Genomic DNA, 20,578 nt, shown 5'->3' on the forward strand with positions numbered 1-20,578 from the left:
CTGATCAGCTGAGTAACTGTAACTTGAAAAGCGCTATATAAATGCAGATCATTTCATTTCATTTAACATTCATCCATATCTGTAAGTGGCAGCAGACTTTTTTCCTCCCCATTTTATATACTAATTATCTGTTCATGAGCTTGTACAGGGAAATAAATGATCCATCCGTCCATTATCTGCAGCGCTTATCCTCGGTAGGGTCACCGGGGTGCTGGAGCCTATCCCAGCTAACTTCGGTGGGCAGGGAACACCCTGAACTGGTTGCTAGCCAGTCGCAGAGGACACAGAGACAGACAACTCACTCCCCATTCACACCTAGGGACAAATTTGGACTGGCTAATTAAGCTGACAAACCGGAGTGCATGGAGGAAACCCACGCAAACATGGAGAGAACATGCAAACTCTGCACAGGAAGGCTGGTAGCTGGATTTGTTCCCGCCACCTCAGAACTGTGCCGCGGATGCGCTAACCACTCAGCTGCCGTTCTGCCTGAAAATAAATTGACTTATTTTATTTGTTGAAGCATTATACGATAGCGCTACAACGAAGAAAAAAAAATACAGCACACAAAGTAAAAATCCTAAGAATAGTTGTAGAGGACTACACTGGCACATAATTCTCCTAACCTTTTCCAACCACTGACTCTACCAAAACAAGGAAGAACCTTGACTCACCATCCGTCACACAACTCTTGTACTTTCCCTTTTTCTTCATTTGGTTTCCGCTCGGAGTATAAGATTACATAAACCACCCTGAACTGCACACCAGGGCTCACGGACAGACCTTACCTTCATTTACAGGAAGTGACCAGACGATCCAGATGTATAATAAAGATTTGAACCCCAAAATGTTAATTTGTAATCAAAAAAATATATATATTTGCCAATGGATGTTGTCATGAGTCGTGCCAGAAATTTATTTTGTTATGTGTCGAAATGAAATTCACCTATCAATCAATCAGTCAATTAAAGAACTTCATTTTAAAAAGCGTCAACAGGAAACTTCAACCAGCCACCGGACACAGTTCTGGTGACCGATGACATCACCTGCATTTTGAAAGGGCAGGCGCAAACTCTTGCTCTTCCTCTTTCTTCCAGGACAGTGGCACAAAGGGGGCACCTGGCTAGCCTTTGCCCTTCGGACAATGGGGACAAAGAAGGCCCAGGTGGTCACAGACTGTGACAAGTCAGTGGCTATCTTCTTTCCTCTCTCTAGTTCTACAAAAGGGAAAGAAGGTTTTCCCAAACATCCAGGGTTCATGCAGGGCCTCTCCTATACGAGATGCTTTATCTGACCAAAGGTAACACCAGAAAAAGATAACGCAACAAACCATTTGGTGCTGGGCATAAATAATTTCATTCTGACAAGCAATGAAGTCATTTCTAAATATCTCAAGTGTACAGCTAGAACAATAACAGTTGATAAGAATCCATTTAGCGCTTTGCTGCCTCAGTGGATCGCAGCTTGAAAAATATTTATTTTAAAAAGTAAATTGCACCCGTGCAGTCGCAATCCATTTTCCCCGATTGCATATTGATGAGACCAATTTTTGCCTGGCAGTCATTTTTTACATTTTTTTTCCACCTAATTTCAACTGCACTTATGTGGCCGTGATCTATTATCCCCAATCCAGTGACATGCAGTCAGGGGAGGGTGTGCCATCATGGAAATATAAAATTAAAAATATAATAAATGGTTATACTGCATTTATTCAGTGTTAAACTTCTTTTTTTATCATCTTACGTCACCATTTTTCGATGTTCTTTTTCAAAATAGCTCCATTTTTACATTTACCATTAAAATACTTAAAGCGAGTGGTCGGAATTTGCTCGTCTCGCTATTGCTTCCAGGAGGGCCAATATGAAGCTGCGTGCCTCTGGTCAAACTAAAGAAAAACAAGAAATTTTACAGGGAATTTATTGATGTTTTTATTCAAAACAAGCTTCAAATAGACTTTATGTATAGGTATAGGTAAGATGACAACATTTTAAGTTATTTTTTATGCTGCAGAAAAAAATGGAAAAAAAAGATGTTTTTTTTTTTTTTAAACTAAACACATTAAATCTTGCCACTCAAATGATGAATAAGCTACACAGTAGGTTCATTTAAGTGGCAAACTGACTGAGCCTCACCGGATATTTAACCCCAAGCAGAGTTCGGCTGCAAGGGTTTTTATGGCTTGGTTAATCCATCCATTATCTACACTGCTTATCCTCAGTAGGGTCTCGGGAGTGCTGGAGCCCACCCCAGCTATCTTCGGGCAGTGGGCAGGGGAAACCCTGACCGGTTGCCAGCCAGTTGCAAGGCACACAGAGACAGACATCTCACTCGCTCATTCACACCTAGGGACAATTTGGACTGGCCAATTAACCTGACATGCATGTTTTGGGAATGTGGGAGGAAACCGGAGTGCCCGGAGGAAGCCCACGCAAGCACAGGGAAAACCTGCAAACTCCACACAGGAAGGTTTGATCTCATGACCTAAGAACTGTGCCGCACACGTGCTAACCACTGCGCCGCCGTGCTGCCCGGCTTCGTTAATGAGATATGCAAATTGTTCTTCTTAAAACATTTAAAGAATACAGCTTGGAAAATTCCCCGTAAAGGGGTGGACCATATGATATCATTTTATCATGCTAATGTGCTTCAAACTAAGTGCCAGGAGAGCAGCAAAATAAAGAGCAAGTGTAAGTGCAATATGCTGCTCCTCCCGCTTGTGAAAATCAAGTTTGAATATCGATTGCCTCTGTTGCTCTGGATTGAACAAGCCCCAAAAAAAAGGGCTCAGCCTTTCACTGTGATTGCTCGGTTTCCACCCATGTTTGCGTGTCCATTCTTTGAAACCACAAAGAAAAAAACTTAAAAACACATACACACAGTGCCAACAATAAAAAAACGTATCAAATGAGAGCCTCTTGCTCTCATTTTTTCCTTTTCAGTTTCAATGCAACAGGAGCGACAACAGTTGGAGTCAGAGACGGATTCAGGGCAGGATCCAGGGCCGGGTTCCGGGCGAGAAGTTCCATGATAGAGGCATTTACTTCCCCTGTGGAATTTGAAATCATGAAGGATGAAATATGCAAGAACATTGGGTTCTTGGGAGGAGAACCTGGGCTCACCTGAGTCATCGTCTTCATCTGTATCTTCTAGTTCTGGACCGTGGAGAGGAATTCGAGCCAATGCAGCCAAATCTTTCATAAAGACTCTTTCTGCCTCCTAATTAAAAGGACAGGAAACTGATTTTGACTTTAGATAGATAGAGAGATAGAGAGAGAGAGAGAGAGAGAGAGAGAGAGCGAGAGAGGTAGATAGATAGAGAAATTCACCCGTCCAGCAGTATCCTTGTGTTTAAAAATAGAAGAATAATAAAAGAAAAGAAATAGAATACAGAAATACCCAATATAATGTGTTGATATAGAGTATTTAAATAGTGCTACATGAAATACAAACTGTAATAGAAATAGGGTAATATGCAAATGTGGGGTTGGGGTTTAATGTGGGCTTTGACTCCCCCGGGTGGAGTTAAAGAGCCTTTGATGTGCTCTCCTCAGTTTGTCAGATCTTATTCATTTTGTAATATTGAACTATGTCACTGCCTATATTTAGTCATGATTTTAAAATATCTTTATTTATAGCTTATTCATTATTTCATTCGTTTATTTTTCTCCAAAGTATAACGTGTTCATCCTGAAGTGGGAAGTCAAATCTCATAAACGATGTACTCTATGTTGTTATCAATGACAACAAAGAATATTCTAATCATTTATTTAGTCACTAATTAAATACATTTTTCTGTTATTTAGTCATGAACCGACAACCATCTCATTATTTCACTTGTTTTGTATGTTGTAGTCAGAAGTGGCATTGAACGTTTTTATATCAGACTTGCTGGACAAATGGTCATTGTGCAACGGAAATTTCCGCCACTGCTGTTTTTCAAGTTTTGTTTTCCAATTTAGGTTACTGATACGTTAATTCTGTTCTGTTTATTCTGTTTAATCATGTTGCTGTTTGGTGATTTCCACACACAGTAGGGCGGTTCCGTTTTTGTAAACTAAGATAAATTAATCAAAATGTCAAGAACCAGAACAGGATCAGGACCTAAATGCGTGACGTTCTCACAAAAGCCTTTTATTTTACGTGAAATTGGGAGTCATGCACGTTAGGCAGTGGTCTGGCGTGAAAAGACGGGAAGTCAGACACCGACGAGATCGATACCAATTGCCCGAGTTGATATCGGACTGATGGGTCGATACTGGACAGGACGGGATCGACAGGATAGATAATGAATCAAGACATCGAAAATAAACAGGAGAAACAAGACGGGAACGAAAACTGGAGAAAATAATAAACAGGACAAAAATAGACGGAAACAAAACTGGAAACCGAAATTAAACAGGACAAAATAAACGGGAGCAATACCGGGCAGGAAATACCAACAGGAACAGGACCGAGTCAAAACACATGTCTTAACCGTAACAGCGCTGAGCTTAAAATAGAAGAAAGCCAATCTGTTAACGAGCCGCATCCGGCGCCACACGTGTGGGGCCAATTGGGCACCATGGCAACCGTGACACAAAAGAAAGAAAGGGGAGGGCCTTTAGAACTGTTTGGAATTTCTTATCTGAAGGATTCTCTCCCCGTCTTCCTCTTAAGTTCAAAATCTGCGGATGTGTTCTCTCCTTATTTTGAGTGCCAACTACAATATAAACATATCAGTTTCAGTTGAGCTTAGTGTAAGAATGATTGTAAGCCAGTTTCGTCTTTTGAACTGTCCGCAGTCCCTCATTTGTGTCCAGAATATTCAGTAAATAAAACCTTCGAATGACCTGCTTATCTTTCCAGGCTTGATTTCGATAACCTACCTTCTTGCTACCCGCAATCAAATGACAATGCGGAAGAAGAAAACGTTATACAACATCTGTCACTTCTATAGATTGACTAACCTGTAGAAGTCCATTGATCCTTTCTAAGCTTTGATCCTGGGCTACTACTTTCCGTCTTAGTTCCTCACGAAATATCTCCTGCTCTTGTTGACATTGCTCCATTAATTTTCTTTTGTGGAGCTCCACTCTGAAAAAGTGAATGCAAAAAATGTTGTTCAATGTTGATCAACATGTTTTATATGTGCCTCTTCTACCTTTGTTGAAATTTAGCCGAAGTAGGTTTTCTTCCCCAGTTCTCCAGCTTCTTCAGCAAAGATTTGGTCAACCGACTGCCACTGCAGTCTTCCTCAGTCGAATCTTTAGGAAAGTTAAGAAAATAGACCACTCATTCTTGGTCGGCAATTGCTCAGTAGGTAAAATGCTTGTCTTTTGGTCGCAGGTTCAATTCCCGGCTCCTCTGTGTCATATGTCGGAGTGGCCTTGGGCAAGACATGGACTCCCTAATGCCCCGAACAGCAGGCAGTTGCCTTATGCTATCGATATGTGAGTGAGTGTGAAGCACATTGGAAGGGCTTCAGTGGGGCAAATAACAAAATAAACAAACACAAAACAAAACTCAACGTACTCGCTAAAGTTGAGAACCCTGTTTAATCACATCATTCTAAAACATGCCATGGCTTTCTTGTTCATCTTTTCCCTCAAGAAACGAGCGCGCATAAATTATTGGGTGAATGTAGGTTGAGTTTGTTTAATGGAGTCAGATAACTAATTCGAACAATTTGGTAAACGGTACATTTTAATATTTAATTCCCAACACAATAAGGGGACCGTGATTCTCTCCTGAACTGATCTTGGAAGCAAACCTTGAAAGCATGCACCTCTTATAGAAGGGTTATCAAAAACCAATTTCTCCAACTCAGATTGTGTTCTTTTCTTCATCCTAAGCCGGTCTCAAGTTTTAACCTTGACATATTCTATTCACGTAAAAATAAAATAGACCAAAATTTTGCTTATATTTTAAAAACAGGCATTTTCATTTCCCCCCCTTTTTGGAATCAATGGAAAAACATTTCGTAAAAACGTCTCTAGCCTGATGGGCAGCACGGTGACGCAGTGGTTAACGCATGTGCGGCACAGTTCATGTCTTGGAAACTCCCGTGTGGGTTCAAATCCAGCTCCAGACTTCCTGTGCGGAGTTTGTATGTTCTCCCCATGCTTGCGTGGGTTTCCTCCGGGCACTCCGGTTTCCTCCCACATTCCAAAAACATGCATTTTCAGGTGAATTGGCCGGTCCAAATTGTCCCTAGGTGTGAATGAGCGAGTGAGTTGTCTGTCCCCGTGTGCCCTGCGATTGGCTGGCAACCAGTTCAGGGTGTCCCACTGCCCGGAGATGGCTGGGATCATAAGGGGAGGAAATGACTGAGGTTGACAGGTGTGAAAACGTTCTCAACAGGTTCCCGCTTGAATCAATAAGCTATGGGGGATAACGGATCATGGAAAATGTTTCAACCCGCCTTGCATTGAAAACGTTTCTGTACTTGAACAATTCAGCGTTTGAACACCAATACAGAAGTGTCACTGTACTGTATTTTAAATTTGCATGTCATAAACCCATTTCAGTAAATGGCATTGTATTTTTCAGGGTTTCATTCACTTGTTTTATGACCAAATTCAAGCACTTCTCCAGCACTTTTAAGGCCAATTTTTTCCAGTACCTTCAAATGAAGATACTGTATCAAATAAAGTCGCTATCTTGTTGCTAGTACATACTTTGTGCTATTTTGAGCTGTTCTTATCTATGATCTACGAACCTTTTGTGTCAGTGCGGTTGCTATAAACTGACATGAATTCTGCCCTTCTGCTTGAACAAAGCACAAGCAGCTTGGCCGTGTCACACTTGTTTACAAACAGAGAAAAGGCTTGAATAGGTGCTGATTATTTATGGAGTTCAATACGGAGGACAAAAAAGTAGTTCAGTATGTGCAAAAAGCAGAAAAATGAGCAAACTTTGGACTTATTCTGATGATATTGGGTGCTGAGAAGCTGAGTGCGTTCACTTCATCTTTAAATTTTAGAAACTGCTGATCTTTAGCTTTTTGTTGTACTTATTTTAATTCCGATTTTCTGTGTGTTGTTCAGAGGATCTGTGTCTAAAGTGGTTAAATCGAATTGTAAATAGTTTTATTTTTATGCATTCTATGATTTATTTATGGCAATGAAGAGTTAATATTCTTAATTTATATTTTATGGGATTTTGTGTTGTTCAACTTTAAATCTGTTTAGTGTGTAAAAAGCTAAAAATGGTTTGTATTTTACAAAAAAAAATGTTTTTGTAGATCTTTGAATCTTTTCATTTATATTTCATGTGTTCTGCAGGGATGCCCTGCAAAACATGACATTACTAATTTCTGAATAATTTGGTGCATAATGTTGTACTATTATTGATGATGTATCCCCAAAAAATTAAGAAAATAAATATTCAGAGGAGCCGAAAGTTTTGAAAAAGAGCCCAGATTTCCATGACTTGTCTGAAACTACTGGACAGTAGAGGGCGGTAACACTTCAAATGACAACTCCCTTACGAGGACTGGAGCCACCATTGGCGTCATTTTTACACACTTTTAAAATGATTCTTCATATAAACGCGTGGTCTTTGGAGTCAGATGCCAGGAAACACTGTAATGGAATAACTTGGAAGCATCTGACCCAAAATTCAAGCATTTTCCTCAACATGAAAACAAAATATTAAAATTCAAGCATTTTCAAGGATCTCACGCACCAGTATGAACCCCGTCTTCATCCTAAATGCTAAAAGATAGCTTTTATAAAAGTGGTGTGGGTGGTAGAATCTCACCAAAATGTGATTGATGCGAGGAAAGTTTTTGAGCAATATCTCGTAAGCTAGAATAGTAGCTTCGGACGAGATCAGTGAGAGAATCTTTGGTCACGTATACACTCTCAGAAGCATCCTCTGTTAGACGACGCTAAAAATACAAAAAAAAAAAACACAATTATAGGAAATTGTTTGTATGGGAAAATTAAAAAAAATAACTTAGATGTTAAAAAACCTTCGAGTCATCATCATTCCAAGAGCCACTTTTCGATTCTGAGAGCTGACTTTCCATTCTTTGTAGGAGGGCGTGGCTGAGGGCGTGGCCGATCACGTATTGGGCGTGGTCTTGGAGAAGCTCCGCCCCCGTTTCCAGCTCAGAAAGGAACTCCTGATGGAAAGTGTGGCTCACCAGTTGACTCTCTGGACCAAGATGCTTCTCGGCTAGGCTGACACGACTGTCCTATTTTGAAAAAAAGAAAAGAAAAAAAAAACCCCTAAAAATAAATGTATGAATATAATATTTTAAAAAACATAATATTTTTTATTTGGAAAGAAAAAAAAAGTAAAATAAAACCATTTTTATTCATTATACATAATTCATATTACATTTTACTGTGAATATTTTATCGTAATTAATTTTCTTATATAAATCATTATTATTAGAAATATATGTATATGACTTTTTAAAATAAAATTATTCTCAAAACAAAATGATATACAGACGCTCCCCTACTTACGACCATTCGACGGCAGATACGAACACTTTTTTCGGGATGTTGAAAAATATCTGGATATTGCTGTAAGATTTTGTAATGTGCACCTTTTTCCAAGTACAAGACAGTACTGTCGTGTTTCTTTTCGCCCCTACCGGCGTATGACGCTGTTAGACGTCACCCAGCATCCACCCCAAAGAAGAAATCCGGCTTCTACTTCCTAGTTTGTGTGTAAACGAACTGTACTGCATCTCCAGCGCGCTAAGGACTTTGACATTTTCATCGTTTAACATCTCGTGCATCCATTCAATATGCTTGGTATAAAGTCTAAAGAAGAGGCGAGCCGTTTCTTTTGAAATGAAAGTGGAATAAGGAAGCTTGATGCGGTTGACAAAATGGTCGGATCATTTTTTTTGACCACTCTCTACCACAGAGGAGGACCTCTTAAAGCCCATCTTCCATAAGTAAGTTCAATTTAACTTTATTTATCTTTATAGAGCATATTATTTTATGAAATACAAAACAATACAGGTTACTTATACAAGCCTTAAACAAACATTCTGTACAAAATATAGCACTGAAGCAACTTAAAAAACAAATGATCGTCCAGACCGTACCTCCTTTGTAATAATGGCAGCGTCTTTATCTCAAACATTTGATGATTAGGCTTATTTTAGGTAATATTTTTATGTTATCTTGCTGAAAAAAAAATCCATGGTAAAATAAGTAAAATAATGATTCTACTGGAAAATATGTTTAAAAATATCATAAAAAGATAAATAACAGTTGAAATAACATACTATATCAATACAAGAAAACAATTCCATCTCCCAATTAGTTCATTTTTCTTATTTACAGTAATATTTTTCTTCTTTTAGTGGAATATATTGTTTATAAAATATAGGAAAAAGGTAAATAACAGTTTAAATGAGACTTGGAAAATCATAGTTAAAAATTTTAGTCAGGAAAATACTTCAAATCAGTAACATTAACACCAATACTTTAAATAATAATAACAATAAAATATTTCTAAAAATGTAAAAATATGTATTTGCCATCTCCCACAATACATAATTATGCTTATTTTAAATATTAATTTTCTTTTTTCCCGGAAAAATACGTTTAAAAGTATAGTAAAATAAGAAAAGAAAAAAAAAACAGTAAAAGATAGTAAAAGATAAATAACACGTCTACTGGTTAAATATGTTTCAAAAAATAATAAAGAAAAATAAATAACACTTAAAATGACATACTAGATAAATAACAGAAAATATTCAAAATTGTATTAAAACACAACTACAAATCGGTAAAAGAAAATCTTAGTATTGTTCATTTGATAAAATAAAATCATTCTTAAAGGAAAAATATTTTCCATCTGCCACACTATATCATAATGCATATTGTAAGTATTCGTCTCTTCTTTTATAGGAAAATATGTTTAGAAATATCATAAAAAGGTAACTAACAGTTAAACTAACACACTAAGTATGAAAAAATAAAGTAAAATCAGTGTAAAAAAATAAAACAAATTCAAATATCAACATTTTTAATATCATTATAAATTAATATATTATCTCTAACATTAGATAAGTTTGCTGATGCTTTAAGTTAAAAAATATTGTAAAATAAGAAAAACACAGTGAAATAAAGTAAAATAACAAAAGAAGGACTTATATGACATAATAGATCACAAAACGATTTAAAACTAGAGTTTAAAAAAAATAAAATCAGCACTTATCTGCAAACACAACATATTGAATTGTTTATCTTATTACAAACAAATAAGTAAGTATTAATTTAAATAGCTCCGTGATTTAAAAAAAAAAAAACAATAAAAATGACAAAACAAACAAGACTTAAATGAACTCAAAACAAAACATCGACATTTCAAAAGGGCTGACGAATTGAAAAGTGCGGTCACTCCTTTTAGAAAACCAGATTGACAAACTAATGTTATGATAAGAGCTCATCACTTTCACTTTAGCGTGCTTTTCATACTCTCTCTCAATCACAGACACACACGCTTGTTTGACAAACTAATGTTATGATAAGAGCTAATTTATCAGCCACTACCCGAACGTGCATCTCAGAAACAAGTTAACTCCACTTTTTACGCTATCTATTTATCGATTTACTTTAAGAGGCATGTCAGGACAAGTTAGCCGAGATGCCGCCCCGGTCGCTTATCCAATCAGAAGACACGAGGCGGGTAGCGAGGATAGAGGAGGAACGCGGAGGGGAGGAGTAGGAGCAAGACTGCACGAGACTTAATAATTGGCTCATCCAATAAATAAAAATGCCGATACCAATACCTGTCAAATTCCTAAGAATTGGTGCCGATAATTGGCCCGCTCGTTGATCGGCCGACCTCGGGTTATTATCGAAGTTGTGCCTACCTTTATAGAAGAATCAACACGTGTCTGGAGTAAAGCCGGTTCTTGCATCAGCAGAACACAAAGGTCCGTCCGAGAAAGGACCTTGAGCTTGGACAGTCTCATCTCTTTGAGCATGTGCAGACCAAAATGTCTAGCCAAAAAGTGGCGCTGCACGCATGCTAGCAGGTGCTCATGTTTCTTGTCCAGCAACTTGCCCACCTCACTGAAATAAAGGTCAGAATTGAAAAAAATGACATTATTTCGACACAGTTGGAATAAGTCAATGTTAGCAACTTGTTAGATTTATATGTGTGGTCATTTCATGTCACCTGTTCAGTGTGTAGCTCTGACTGAGCACCGTGGCTCGAAGGATTTTCATTTGCTGGCTTTTTAGATGTTCGAGGGCGGCGTGCATTAAAGCTATGGACTCAGTCCAAACCTACAAGAAAAAGTCATTAAAGAAATCCAGCGTCGATCAAAAGAACATTTTTTTTTGTGTTGACTGTGATTCTATCTTGTTGCTAGCACATACTTTGTGCTATTTTGAGCTATTCCAATCAATGATCTTTTCAAGTCCAGTAAAGTCAAGCCACATTTATTTGTATAATCTTTAATCACAAGATATCTCGGAGGACTGCACGGGATTACAATGACGCCATCGTCCGATCTTAAACCAACAGGCAGGAAAGTAAAAACTCAAAACCTCAGTATGAGGAAAAAAAGAAATCTTGAAAAGGGGCCTCGCAAGTGGTAATCCCCTTTCCAGGATGACCAGGGTGGAATAGATTTAGCATTGAGAAACAGTACACAAAACATAGTGAATATCAATAAAAGAAAACAATAGGTAATACATTGAAATTTGTCCAGAGACTGCATGACAGCAACGACGCAGCTTCCCCTTTTTGTGTCAATGGGATGCTATAAACTGAAATAAATTCTGCCATTCTGCTTTAACAATGTACGTGCAGCTTGGCCATGTCACACTTATTAACAAACACGGGCTCTGATAGGTGTTGAGTATTAATGGAGTTCTTTAAGGAGGACAAAAAAGAAAGTACTGTATGTACAAAAATCAGAAAAATTAGCAAACTTTGGACTCATTTTAATGATACTGATTGCTCAATTTTAGAAGCTGCAGATCTCTTACTTTTTGTTTTACTTATATCAATTTTTATTTTATGTGTGTTGTTCAGAGGATGTGTGTAATATTTGGTTCAACAGAATTATAATTTTTTTTTTTGCATCTTATGATGAATTTATAGCACTGAAGAGTTAATCTTTTTAGTTTATATTTTATTGTTTTTAATTTCAGGGGGGTTTGTGTTGTTGTTCGACTTTAAATCCATTTAGTGTGTGAAAAGCTAAAATGGGTTTGTATTATAAATTTTTTTTCTAGATCTCTGAAAATTATCTCTCTCTTCGTTCAGTTCAGAATCTCATGCCCTTCATAAGACTTATCGAGTTAGTGCGATACAATACTTTATTTTTTTGGAGTCTTTAATAGCGATGGGCCCCAAAACCCGCAGTGATACTTAAAGAAAACAAAAAATGATAATCATGGAAACAAAGCTTGTGACGATTAACAAATAAGAAGAAGGTACACACATTGTTACCCTTGCAAAGAAATATAGCCGTAAATGATCAACCATCAGGAAAATTATTAAAGATAAGGGGGCGATTAAAGCAACAAAGTGGATGGTTGATAAACAGTTTTAATTCTAATCTGTTGTCTACTCCCCCCTCTGCACCCACCCATTACTCCACTGTACCAGCTCAAGACACATTACCAACATTTCTTTTTTTATTTACATGTAAATATATTAATAATTGATCTAATCATATACCGGTATGTTAAATAAAAGTAGAACTTATTATATACTACTTTGTTGAATTAATCTTTTTATCTGGATTATCAGGGATTCGGAAAGCATTAGCTAATTACCATAGGTTTCTTTCCTTCCACTATATGGCAATTTCCCCATAGGATCCCCACCTCGGATGTGATACCTGTCGCTCTTGATCAATCTGCTCCCGCATTTGGTCGATCTGCAGTCCGACCGATCTCTCCACCTGCTGTTGCTGTGCTGCAAACTGCTGCTCCACATCAAGCCACAACTCTTGACAGCGTCCGGCAGACAGTTCACAGCAGGACGAAACAGACGTGCAGAAGACGTCCTTGGCGCGTTCTTCGAGCCTCTTGGACCAGGTGCTGCACAGTTTCTGAACAAGTGACATGTTGTGGGCAAAGTCACGGCTCTGCATGTCAAATATTCGATTTCAAGGACCTACGATCCAAAAGTTGCAGAGACTTTCAGCCATCTGCTCGTCCTGCAGCATTTCCCAATCGTGAATCTTCTGTCTTTGAGTTAACAATAGCTCCTGGTACTCCTAGTGTTACGAATGGAGTTCAATTATTAATAATTATCAAAGTTATGTAGCGTCTACAGTAAATATGTGCTAACCTTTGGCAGCTGTTCAGCGTCACCTTGAGATTGTCTCAGTTCCAGCACACGATTTTGCTCCTTGTCCTGGCTCTTCTGAAGCTTCTTTTGCTTTGCCTCCCTTTTGATCCACTTTTCAGCCAGAAAGTCCATTGTTTTCTTCCTGTAATCTGCATCGAGAGCCAAATTTGACCAATTAACAATGTCAAAAAGCAGTTTATCTTCATTGCAGGAAACCCAATCAGAATTTTATCATGTAATATTTTTGCAGTAAAACTCTATTTTTGAATTGAGAATTTGCGAGTCTCAAGTATAAATACCATGTATCTCTATTGGTGCTCAAACAATCCTTATTTTAATGTATCCGTACTCTCGACATCTACCAATATCAGCTGCCCTCTACTTGTTTTACAGTAGGAAACTGGAAAATAGTTTGATAATACAAGTACCATATTTTCACGACTATTAGGCGCACCTAAAAGCTTTTATTTTTTTCAAAAGATGACCATGCGCCTTATAATACAGTGCACCCTATATATGGATAAATATTGAGTCGCAAGGTCTCGCAACTAAGGCAAGCAGCCGCCGACTAGATTTTCCCCCATAGGCGGTGTATGCTGGGATATATATATATATATATATATATACCGGTGTTTTATTTCCTAACCAATGTGTCAATCATCATTTGAATCGGTCACTATTGGCTAAAGTTATTCGGAGGTAAAAAAGGCGGGTCCTTTTTAGCATTTACAGGCTCGCATAAGCGAAGCGGGGCAAAACAAACCCTGCAGTTGGCTGACAAAGATGAAGGTGACTCACAAGTTAGGCTGCTCTACGGCCTGGAGAATACATTTTTTCATAGTCTGCATTTGTAAACAGGAAGTATGGGGCTAAACAGACAGCTAGCAAAAAGCAACGTCTATCGATGCAATTGCTTGCCGGCTGATTTTTTCTTCAAATTGTCGGCATTATTGCGTGTTTTGGAGTGTGTAAATATTTAACACGGTTGGATTTACTACAATCACGGATGTAAGAGGACCATTGTTGCGTATTATTATTGAACGTGATGGTTGCAAGAAGACTTTGTGAGCTACCAGTACCTTTGGTGAGCTACCAGTATCTTGTTTCAAACTGATTTTGATGTTTCTGTGATGAATCTATTTTTAAATTCATTTAAATTCACTTCAAAATGTTTATTGTCATATGCACGGTAAAGAACCACATTTCCCTGCACAATAAAATTTTTACTTTGCTGTCCACACAGTAGCCAGCAAAAAAATTAAAAAGAAACTAAGAAATGGTTGGCATTTTTTGAATCCCATGAGTTTAACCTTCCTAATGATATGTGGGATGACGCATTTGAGAGAGACAGAGAGAGAGACAGACAGAGACAGAGATACTTTATTCATCCCCGTAGGGAAATCCACATTGATTGGTGACATCGTACAGACACCGTGTCCGTACGTGTCTGAGACACGTATTTGCTTCTTTGCGAGCCTTGATTGTGAGATTGTTTTAATGGGATTTGAAAAATGTTTGTCATTTATCATTAAAGATGTGTGTGCCTTCTTTTTATTTCTTAAACATTTCAAGATTCTTTTCTGTCGTTATCATTATATTCTTGCTTCTATCTGTAGAATCACTACAAGTGTTGGTAGCAATACCTAATAAATACATTACAAGTACTAGAGTATTGCATCACATTAACTGGCAGTCTTTATGAAGCATATAAGATTCTGAACTGATTGAAGAGAAAAAAAGGCATTGAGGGAGGGAGTTAAGCCAATCGCATCCTCATTCTTAACAAGTAGCGATATTCCTTAGCGAGGGCAATGATATGTGTGAATTCTTATTTTTGAAAATTGCAAACTTCGTTTTCTTCTTGCTTCTCCCTTTAGCTTCATACAAGTCTTGTGAGACCAACAGTTGAGCAAATTAAAGTTTGTCACACGAGATTTTGAGATGAATAATAAGGAGAGAGGGTGTATTGTGGGAGGGAGTTCAGCCAATAACATATCAACAACTTCATCAAGCCTTGAGGCAAACCAACTGCCAACTAGCATCCTATATGACTTTGATCACTAGCAAACAGGTATCTTGGAGACGTGATTATGAACACTGCAAAGTTTTAGCGAAATAATTTCTCGATGATGTCGTATCTTGAAGAAAATGTCGTAAAGAGGGGCTGAAAAACATCTTAGAATGCCACCGTATATTATTAATAAAGCAGGTGATTCATGAAGAGCGCAAAATATAATTCTTCTTACCTTCTCTGCATTGCTGAAAACTTTCAGTAAGGGCGTGCTGCACTTGAGAAAGAATTGTTTCCATGCTGCTGAAGCTCAAAACGTCCTCACTGGTCAGATGCTCCAGGATGGTCACTATTATGCTTTGTCTCAGGGACGCCTCCTGCTGGACTAAGGCAGGTTGGGACTGCAGAAGCCCCGTCAGCTCTGCCCACCATAACAGCTTCTGGTGGATTCGCTAGAAAATAAGCAAAAAGAGTCAATCGTAAATCCATCACCTAAAAACGGCATAATCAAGAAAGCTGACCATTATTTGTACGTCTTGAACTAGCATGAGGTTATCTTCAACTAGCACAAGTGTCCGAGTGAGAGTATTTGTGCCTTCGAGTGCTTCATTTAAATTGAAAGAGCTTGTCCTTTTCATCACATGCTGGCTGAGGTCCTCCACCACTTTGCAGAAACGTTTGGACTAGAAAAAAAGAGCATATATATATATATATATATATATATATATAAAAAATCTTGTATTGTGAATAATTTGGTTTTCTGTCATTCTTACCATTTGAAGGCTGCGCTCTAGAAAATCTTTTTGAGATCTTTCCATTTCATCTAAAGTGCACGGAGGAGCTCCTGCAATTTCTTCAGTAGCGGAGCAGTCTGTTGCAAGCTGTTTCTTCAGTTCCTCCAATTCCTACGTAATTCAAACAATAAAATGAGTTTTTTTTTACATTACTGTAGGCCCTGTTTTTTTTCACGAGGGCCACCTTTCCATAAATTACCCGTGATATTCAAAATATGTGAAATAGTATATGTAATTTTTTTTACATTGAAATAAAAGAACAAAACCTTATTACAACCCCATGTATTTTTTCAAAGGTGGGGTGCGTAGTTTGAGGTGTCCTTAAGAAGTTTATTAAATATTTTCTCCATTAAGTATATGATAACAATGCTTGACTGAGTTCAAAGAGCCTTTATGTGAGTTTTTTGTTCAACGCGCCTATCTGTTTTTAATCTTAATTTTATCATTGGTGTTCTGGGCCCCGAGCACATTAGGCTTGAGGAAAGAAGGTGGGTGGGGGTGAGGAATGACAGTAGAGTGAGTTCTCTCGTGTGTGAGGTTTTTGTTAATTGTAGGATGAAAATGGTGAAAGTAGGAAAAGGATTGTTTTAAATACCGTCCAAATGCCAACCCAAACCGCCGTGAATGAAAAAAAGAAGAGTTCATTCAAATGCGTCTAAGAGAGACACGTATGCCACAGAAGCAGCTTGACAGAGGCTGCAATGATGATTTCAGCCAGAAGATGACGCCAGCAGGTAGAATATTTTAAATTTATGGACACCACATTTACCAGATAAAAGTATGCTGTACCTGTGACTATATATTTTTTCAATTAGGGACAGTTTAGTCAATCAGAATGCAGAAATCAATGCATGATGAAAGTGCGGGAAGCAGCAAGATTGGGAATTGTGTTATTTTGAAGGATTACTGTATTGGTCATAAATTACCTTTTCCTGCGTTTGAAGAATGCGCTTCATAAAGTCTGCATCTTTTTTGTCTCTTGGAAAACGACTGCAAAATATTTTTCTCAGCATTTGAAGATAAATCTAAGTAAAGAAAAAGCCACAGATGAAAGAAGTTAAATACATGTTTCCAGAGATTTAGCATGAATTGATCAATAAAATTTGTCACAAATCAAGCATGAGATCCCAAATTAACTAAACGGAAATCCATTACATTAGATTCCAGGATTTGACATTAATGCGTTCTGAGGTGGGGATCGCAAAGTGAAATTGCGCTGTCGTGTAGGAAGACCCAGCCACGACCCATCTTCAATGCTCTGACTGAGGGAAGGAGGTTGTTCCCCCAAATCTCAATACACGGTCCAGGTCATCCTCTCTTTAATGCAGTGCACTCGTCTTGTCCCATGTGCAGAAAAACACCCCCAAAGCATGATGCTACCACCCCCATGCTTCGCAGTAGGGATGGTGTTTTTAGGAATGTACTCTCCATACTTCCGCCTTCAAACACGCTTAGTCGAGTTATGACGAAAAAGTGCTAATTTGGTCTCATCTGACTACAAAACCTTCTTCTATGACTCCTCTGTATCATCCAAATGGTAATATGGAAACTTAGGCCTTGACGTGTGCTGGTTTAAGAAGGGGAACCTTTCGTGCCGTGCATGATTTGAAATCATGACGCCTCAGTGTATGTATTACCTACAGTAACCTTGGAAACGGTGGTTCCAGCTCTTTTCATGTCTTTGACCAACTTCTGTCGTGTCGTTCCGGGCAGATTCCTCACCTTTCTTAGAATCATTGAGACCCCATGAGGTGATATCTTGCATGGGGCTCCAATCATGGAGATTGACTGTCATGCTTAGCTTCTTCCATTTTCTAATGATTGCTCAAACCGTGGACATTTTTTCATCAAGCTGCTTGGCAATTGCTGCATAGTCATTTCCAGCCTTGTGGAGGTGTACAGTTTTGTCTTTGGTGTCTATGGACAGCTCTTTGGTCTTCGCCATGTTACAGGTTAAAGTTTTACTGATTGTATGGGGTGGACAAGTGTCTTCGTGCAGCTAACGACCTCGAACAGGAGTATCTGTTTCAGGATGATACATGAAGTGCAGGTAGACTTCTAATGGGCGGACTAAGAGGTCCTTCAGGTTCAGAATTCTCGATGATACACAGGTGTTCAAATACTTATTTGCAGCTGTATCACACAAATAAATCGTTAAAAAAAATCATGCATTGTGATTTCTGGATTTTTCTTTTTAGTTTATCTCTCTCACAGTGGACATGCACCTACGATGAAAATGTCAGACACCTCCATGATTTCTAAGTGGGAGAAATAGCAAAATAGCAGGGTGTTCAAATATGAATGAAATAACAAAAACTCACCGTATATTTTTCTTCTAGGAGCTCAGAGCAAAGCTGTCTTACATCTTTCAAGGCCAAACAATGGAGGTTTATCCTTGCTTCAAAACTGCACGGGGGAAAAAACATTCACCAAGTCATTTGTACTTCTCTTCACATAGGCACTTTCAGTTCACCCTGTGACATCACCGACCCTGTTTGTGTAAGAGTGTAGGAGTAGTGCGGGACCCTAACAAAGCTTTGGTTTTGCAAGCTCTTGGGGACAGAAGACGAGGAGATGAACTGGCTGCCCTCCTCATTGTCCAACTCTTGGCTAAGGGATTCGTCCTCCGTGAAGGACGACGAAGAGTCGTCCTTCGCCATTGTTGGCATCTTGGAGCACTCGTGGAGAGAAGGGTTGGAAGCTCCATCTGCTAAAGGCTGTCGCAGATGTTGTTGAGGGAAACGGTTAATACATAAAATGTGAAGATGTGTTGTTTTATGACTCACTCTGTATTTTTGGTTGATGGGGTATACCACTTTTGCTTTCGCTGCGAATGCTGCAACGTTACTATTTATGGGTTCCTTCTTCTCCTGTTTCATGCCATAGGAAACAATGGTTGATCACAAGCATAAAAAAATAAAACAAAACAGAGTAGACCCCAGGATATGGTGTCCCCTTATGGTTTTCACTATGTGGTGTTTGAGCATATGACAAGTTATTTAAGTCTATTACTACTGTTGGGTGTCATTTAAAATACTGGCCTGCCAAAGGTTTGTATCATGGTATCATGAGACTGGGAGGTCGGTGGTTCGCGCCCCGGCCGAGTCATTCCTAAGACTTAAAAAGTGGTCGGCGGCGCCCTCTGTTGGCTGCGGCTGCATCGGCTCGCTACAACGGGTCAGATGCAATCGACATTTCGTTCTGTGTACATTGTTACACAGAATGACAATACAAGGAAATTATTATTATTATTATTATTATTATTATCATCAATTTACCAATATGCTATTGACTAAATTACATCCCACATCGTCTCTCTCTAGCTCCATTCAGTTAAGAATTGTGTGCTTTACGCCTCAGCAATATAATACTGTGTTTTTGTATTGTAATTGTTCACTATGGGTCCATATGCTTGCAGGATTGCTAAATTGAGAAGCAAATCACATAACAATGCAAACAAAGTTTGGATTATGAAGATATATGAACAGGGCACACAAATGTCTACCCTCGCTTGCGCAGCCGTAATCAATCGACTATCTGGACTGTTATTCAAAATAAGAAGGTGATTAAAGCAAGAATACTTTCTAAGGGCATGAAAATTGTCACGATCAAATTTGTTTTGAATCAGGTTTAATTATAATCCACAGTCTGGTCCCCATTCTGCATCCGCCCGTTGACTCCGGTGTACCAACTCAAGGCTCGTCACACCAAAGGTAAATTAAACAGGTCCTTTACATGCGTATTTGTTTATGTTATTTATAAGGCAATTTCACCCCTTCACAAAAAGGATTGCTATCGTATCCCGGGGTCTACCTTACCCTGTCATTTCCAGTTGTGGGCGGGGCCTCATTTATCTTATTCGCATGATCGCTGGTATTTTGCGCATTTCCATCATCAGATTCCAGTAGTCTTCTGGCATTGTTCCCCTGGTGGAATACAACTAATTAGTATATCGATTAAATAAGCTAAATAAGTGGGCAGGGGAAAAAAAGCTCACTTGTCTCGTAAGAATTAAAGATTTGAGGCAGAACACATACAAAAGCGCAGCGGCTAATATTCCGGATAATGCACCGAAAACTGTAGCCACAGTTAAAAGTCCAGTGTAAACGTGCATCGAATCAACATAATTGACTAAAACATCAGTTCTGCACTCGGATACAAAATCCTGTTCGGACATTTCTTTTCATGGGTCCACATTAAAACAAATCACCCAAATCAACATTTTAGTAAAAAAAAACTCACGACAAATTCATAATTCTAATTGGCACATAGAAGTTATATAAGCCTATAACCAACATCTTATCAAGAAAACTGCGTTATTAATCAAATGGAGCTGAAATAAATGCAACGTCGACGGGAAAAACACCGAAAGTTCCATAAAAGAGGAAAAGTTTAATCTCGTGGAATTCTACCAATCCAAAACAATGCAATTGCTTTCAAAATAAAATCTAAATTTTTGTTATGTGGCAAAACAGCAATTACTTTGGAAGATAATTCAAAATTC

General features: G+C 38.4%; 1 protein-coding gene across 1 annotated transcript; it reads right to left on the bottom strand.

The window, feature by feature from the left end:
* Positions 1-2,821: 2,821 nt before the first annotated feature.
* evc (EvC ciliary complex subunit 1) lies at positions 2,822-20,436 on the bottom strand. Its single transcript, XM_088337912.1, has 20 exons — positions 20,072-20,436; positions 19,893-20,000; positions 18,861-18,944; positions 18,565-18,791; positions 18,396-18,480; positions 17,001-17,099; positions 16,054-16,185; positions 15,802-15,963; positions 15,516-15,732; positions 13,270-13,418; positions 13,097-13,195; positions 12,815-13,027; positions 11,137-11,246; positions 10,829-11,030; positions 7,955-8,179; positions 7,741-7,870; positions 5,141-5,243; positions 4,947-5,073; positions 3,120-3,216; positions 2,822-3,046 (listed from the first exon to the last, which is right to left on the bottom strand). The coding sequence occupies exons 1-20, from the start codon at positions 20,249-20,251 to the stop codon at positions 2,922-2,924; spliced, it is 2,874 nt and encodes a 957-aa protein (XP_088194038.1). The 5' UTR covers positions 20,252-20,436; the 3' UTR covers positions 2,822-2,921.
* Between the last annotated feature and the right edge of the window lie 142 nt (positions 20,437-20,578).

This window comes from Urocampus carinirostris, chromosome 6, assembly GCF_059441175.1.
Source record: "Urocampus carinirostris isolate Australia breed hairy pipefish chromosome 6, RoL_Ucar_1.0, whole genome shotgun sequence".
Taxonomy (NCBI): Eukaryota; Metazoa; Chordata; class Actinopteri; order Syngnathiformes; family Syngnathidae; genus Urocampus; species Urocampus carinirostris.

What these genes read in the sequence shown, in the direction of transcription:
- evc (XM_088337912.1), bottom strand. Translation starts at nt 20,251, where the DNA reads ATGTCCGAACAGGATTTTGTATCCGAGTGCAGAACTGATGTTTTAGTC. An exon ending in TTTTCAGCAATGCAGAGAAG is followed by an intron (nt 13,419 to 15,515) that starts GTAAGAAGAATT and finishes CTCTCGATGCAG; the next exon opens with ATTACAGGAAGAAAACAATG. An exon ending in GGATCAATGGACTTCTACAG is followed by an intron (nt 3,217 to 4,946) that starts GTTAGTCAATCT and finishes CCTTTTAATTAG; the next exon opens with GAGGCAGAAAGAGTCTTTAT.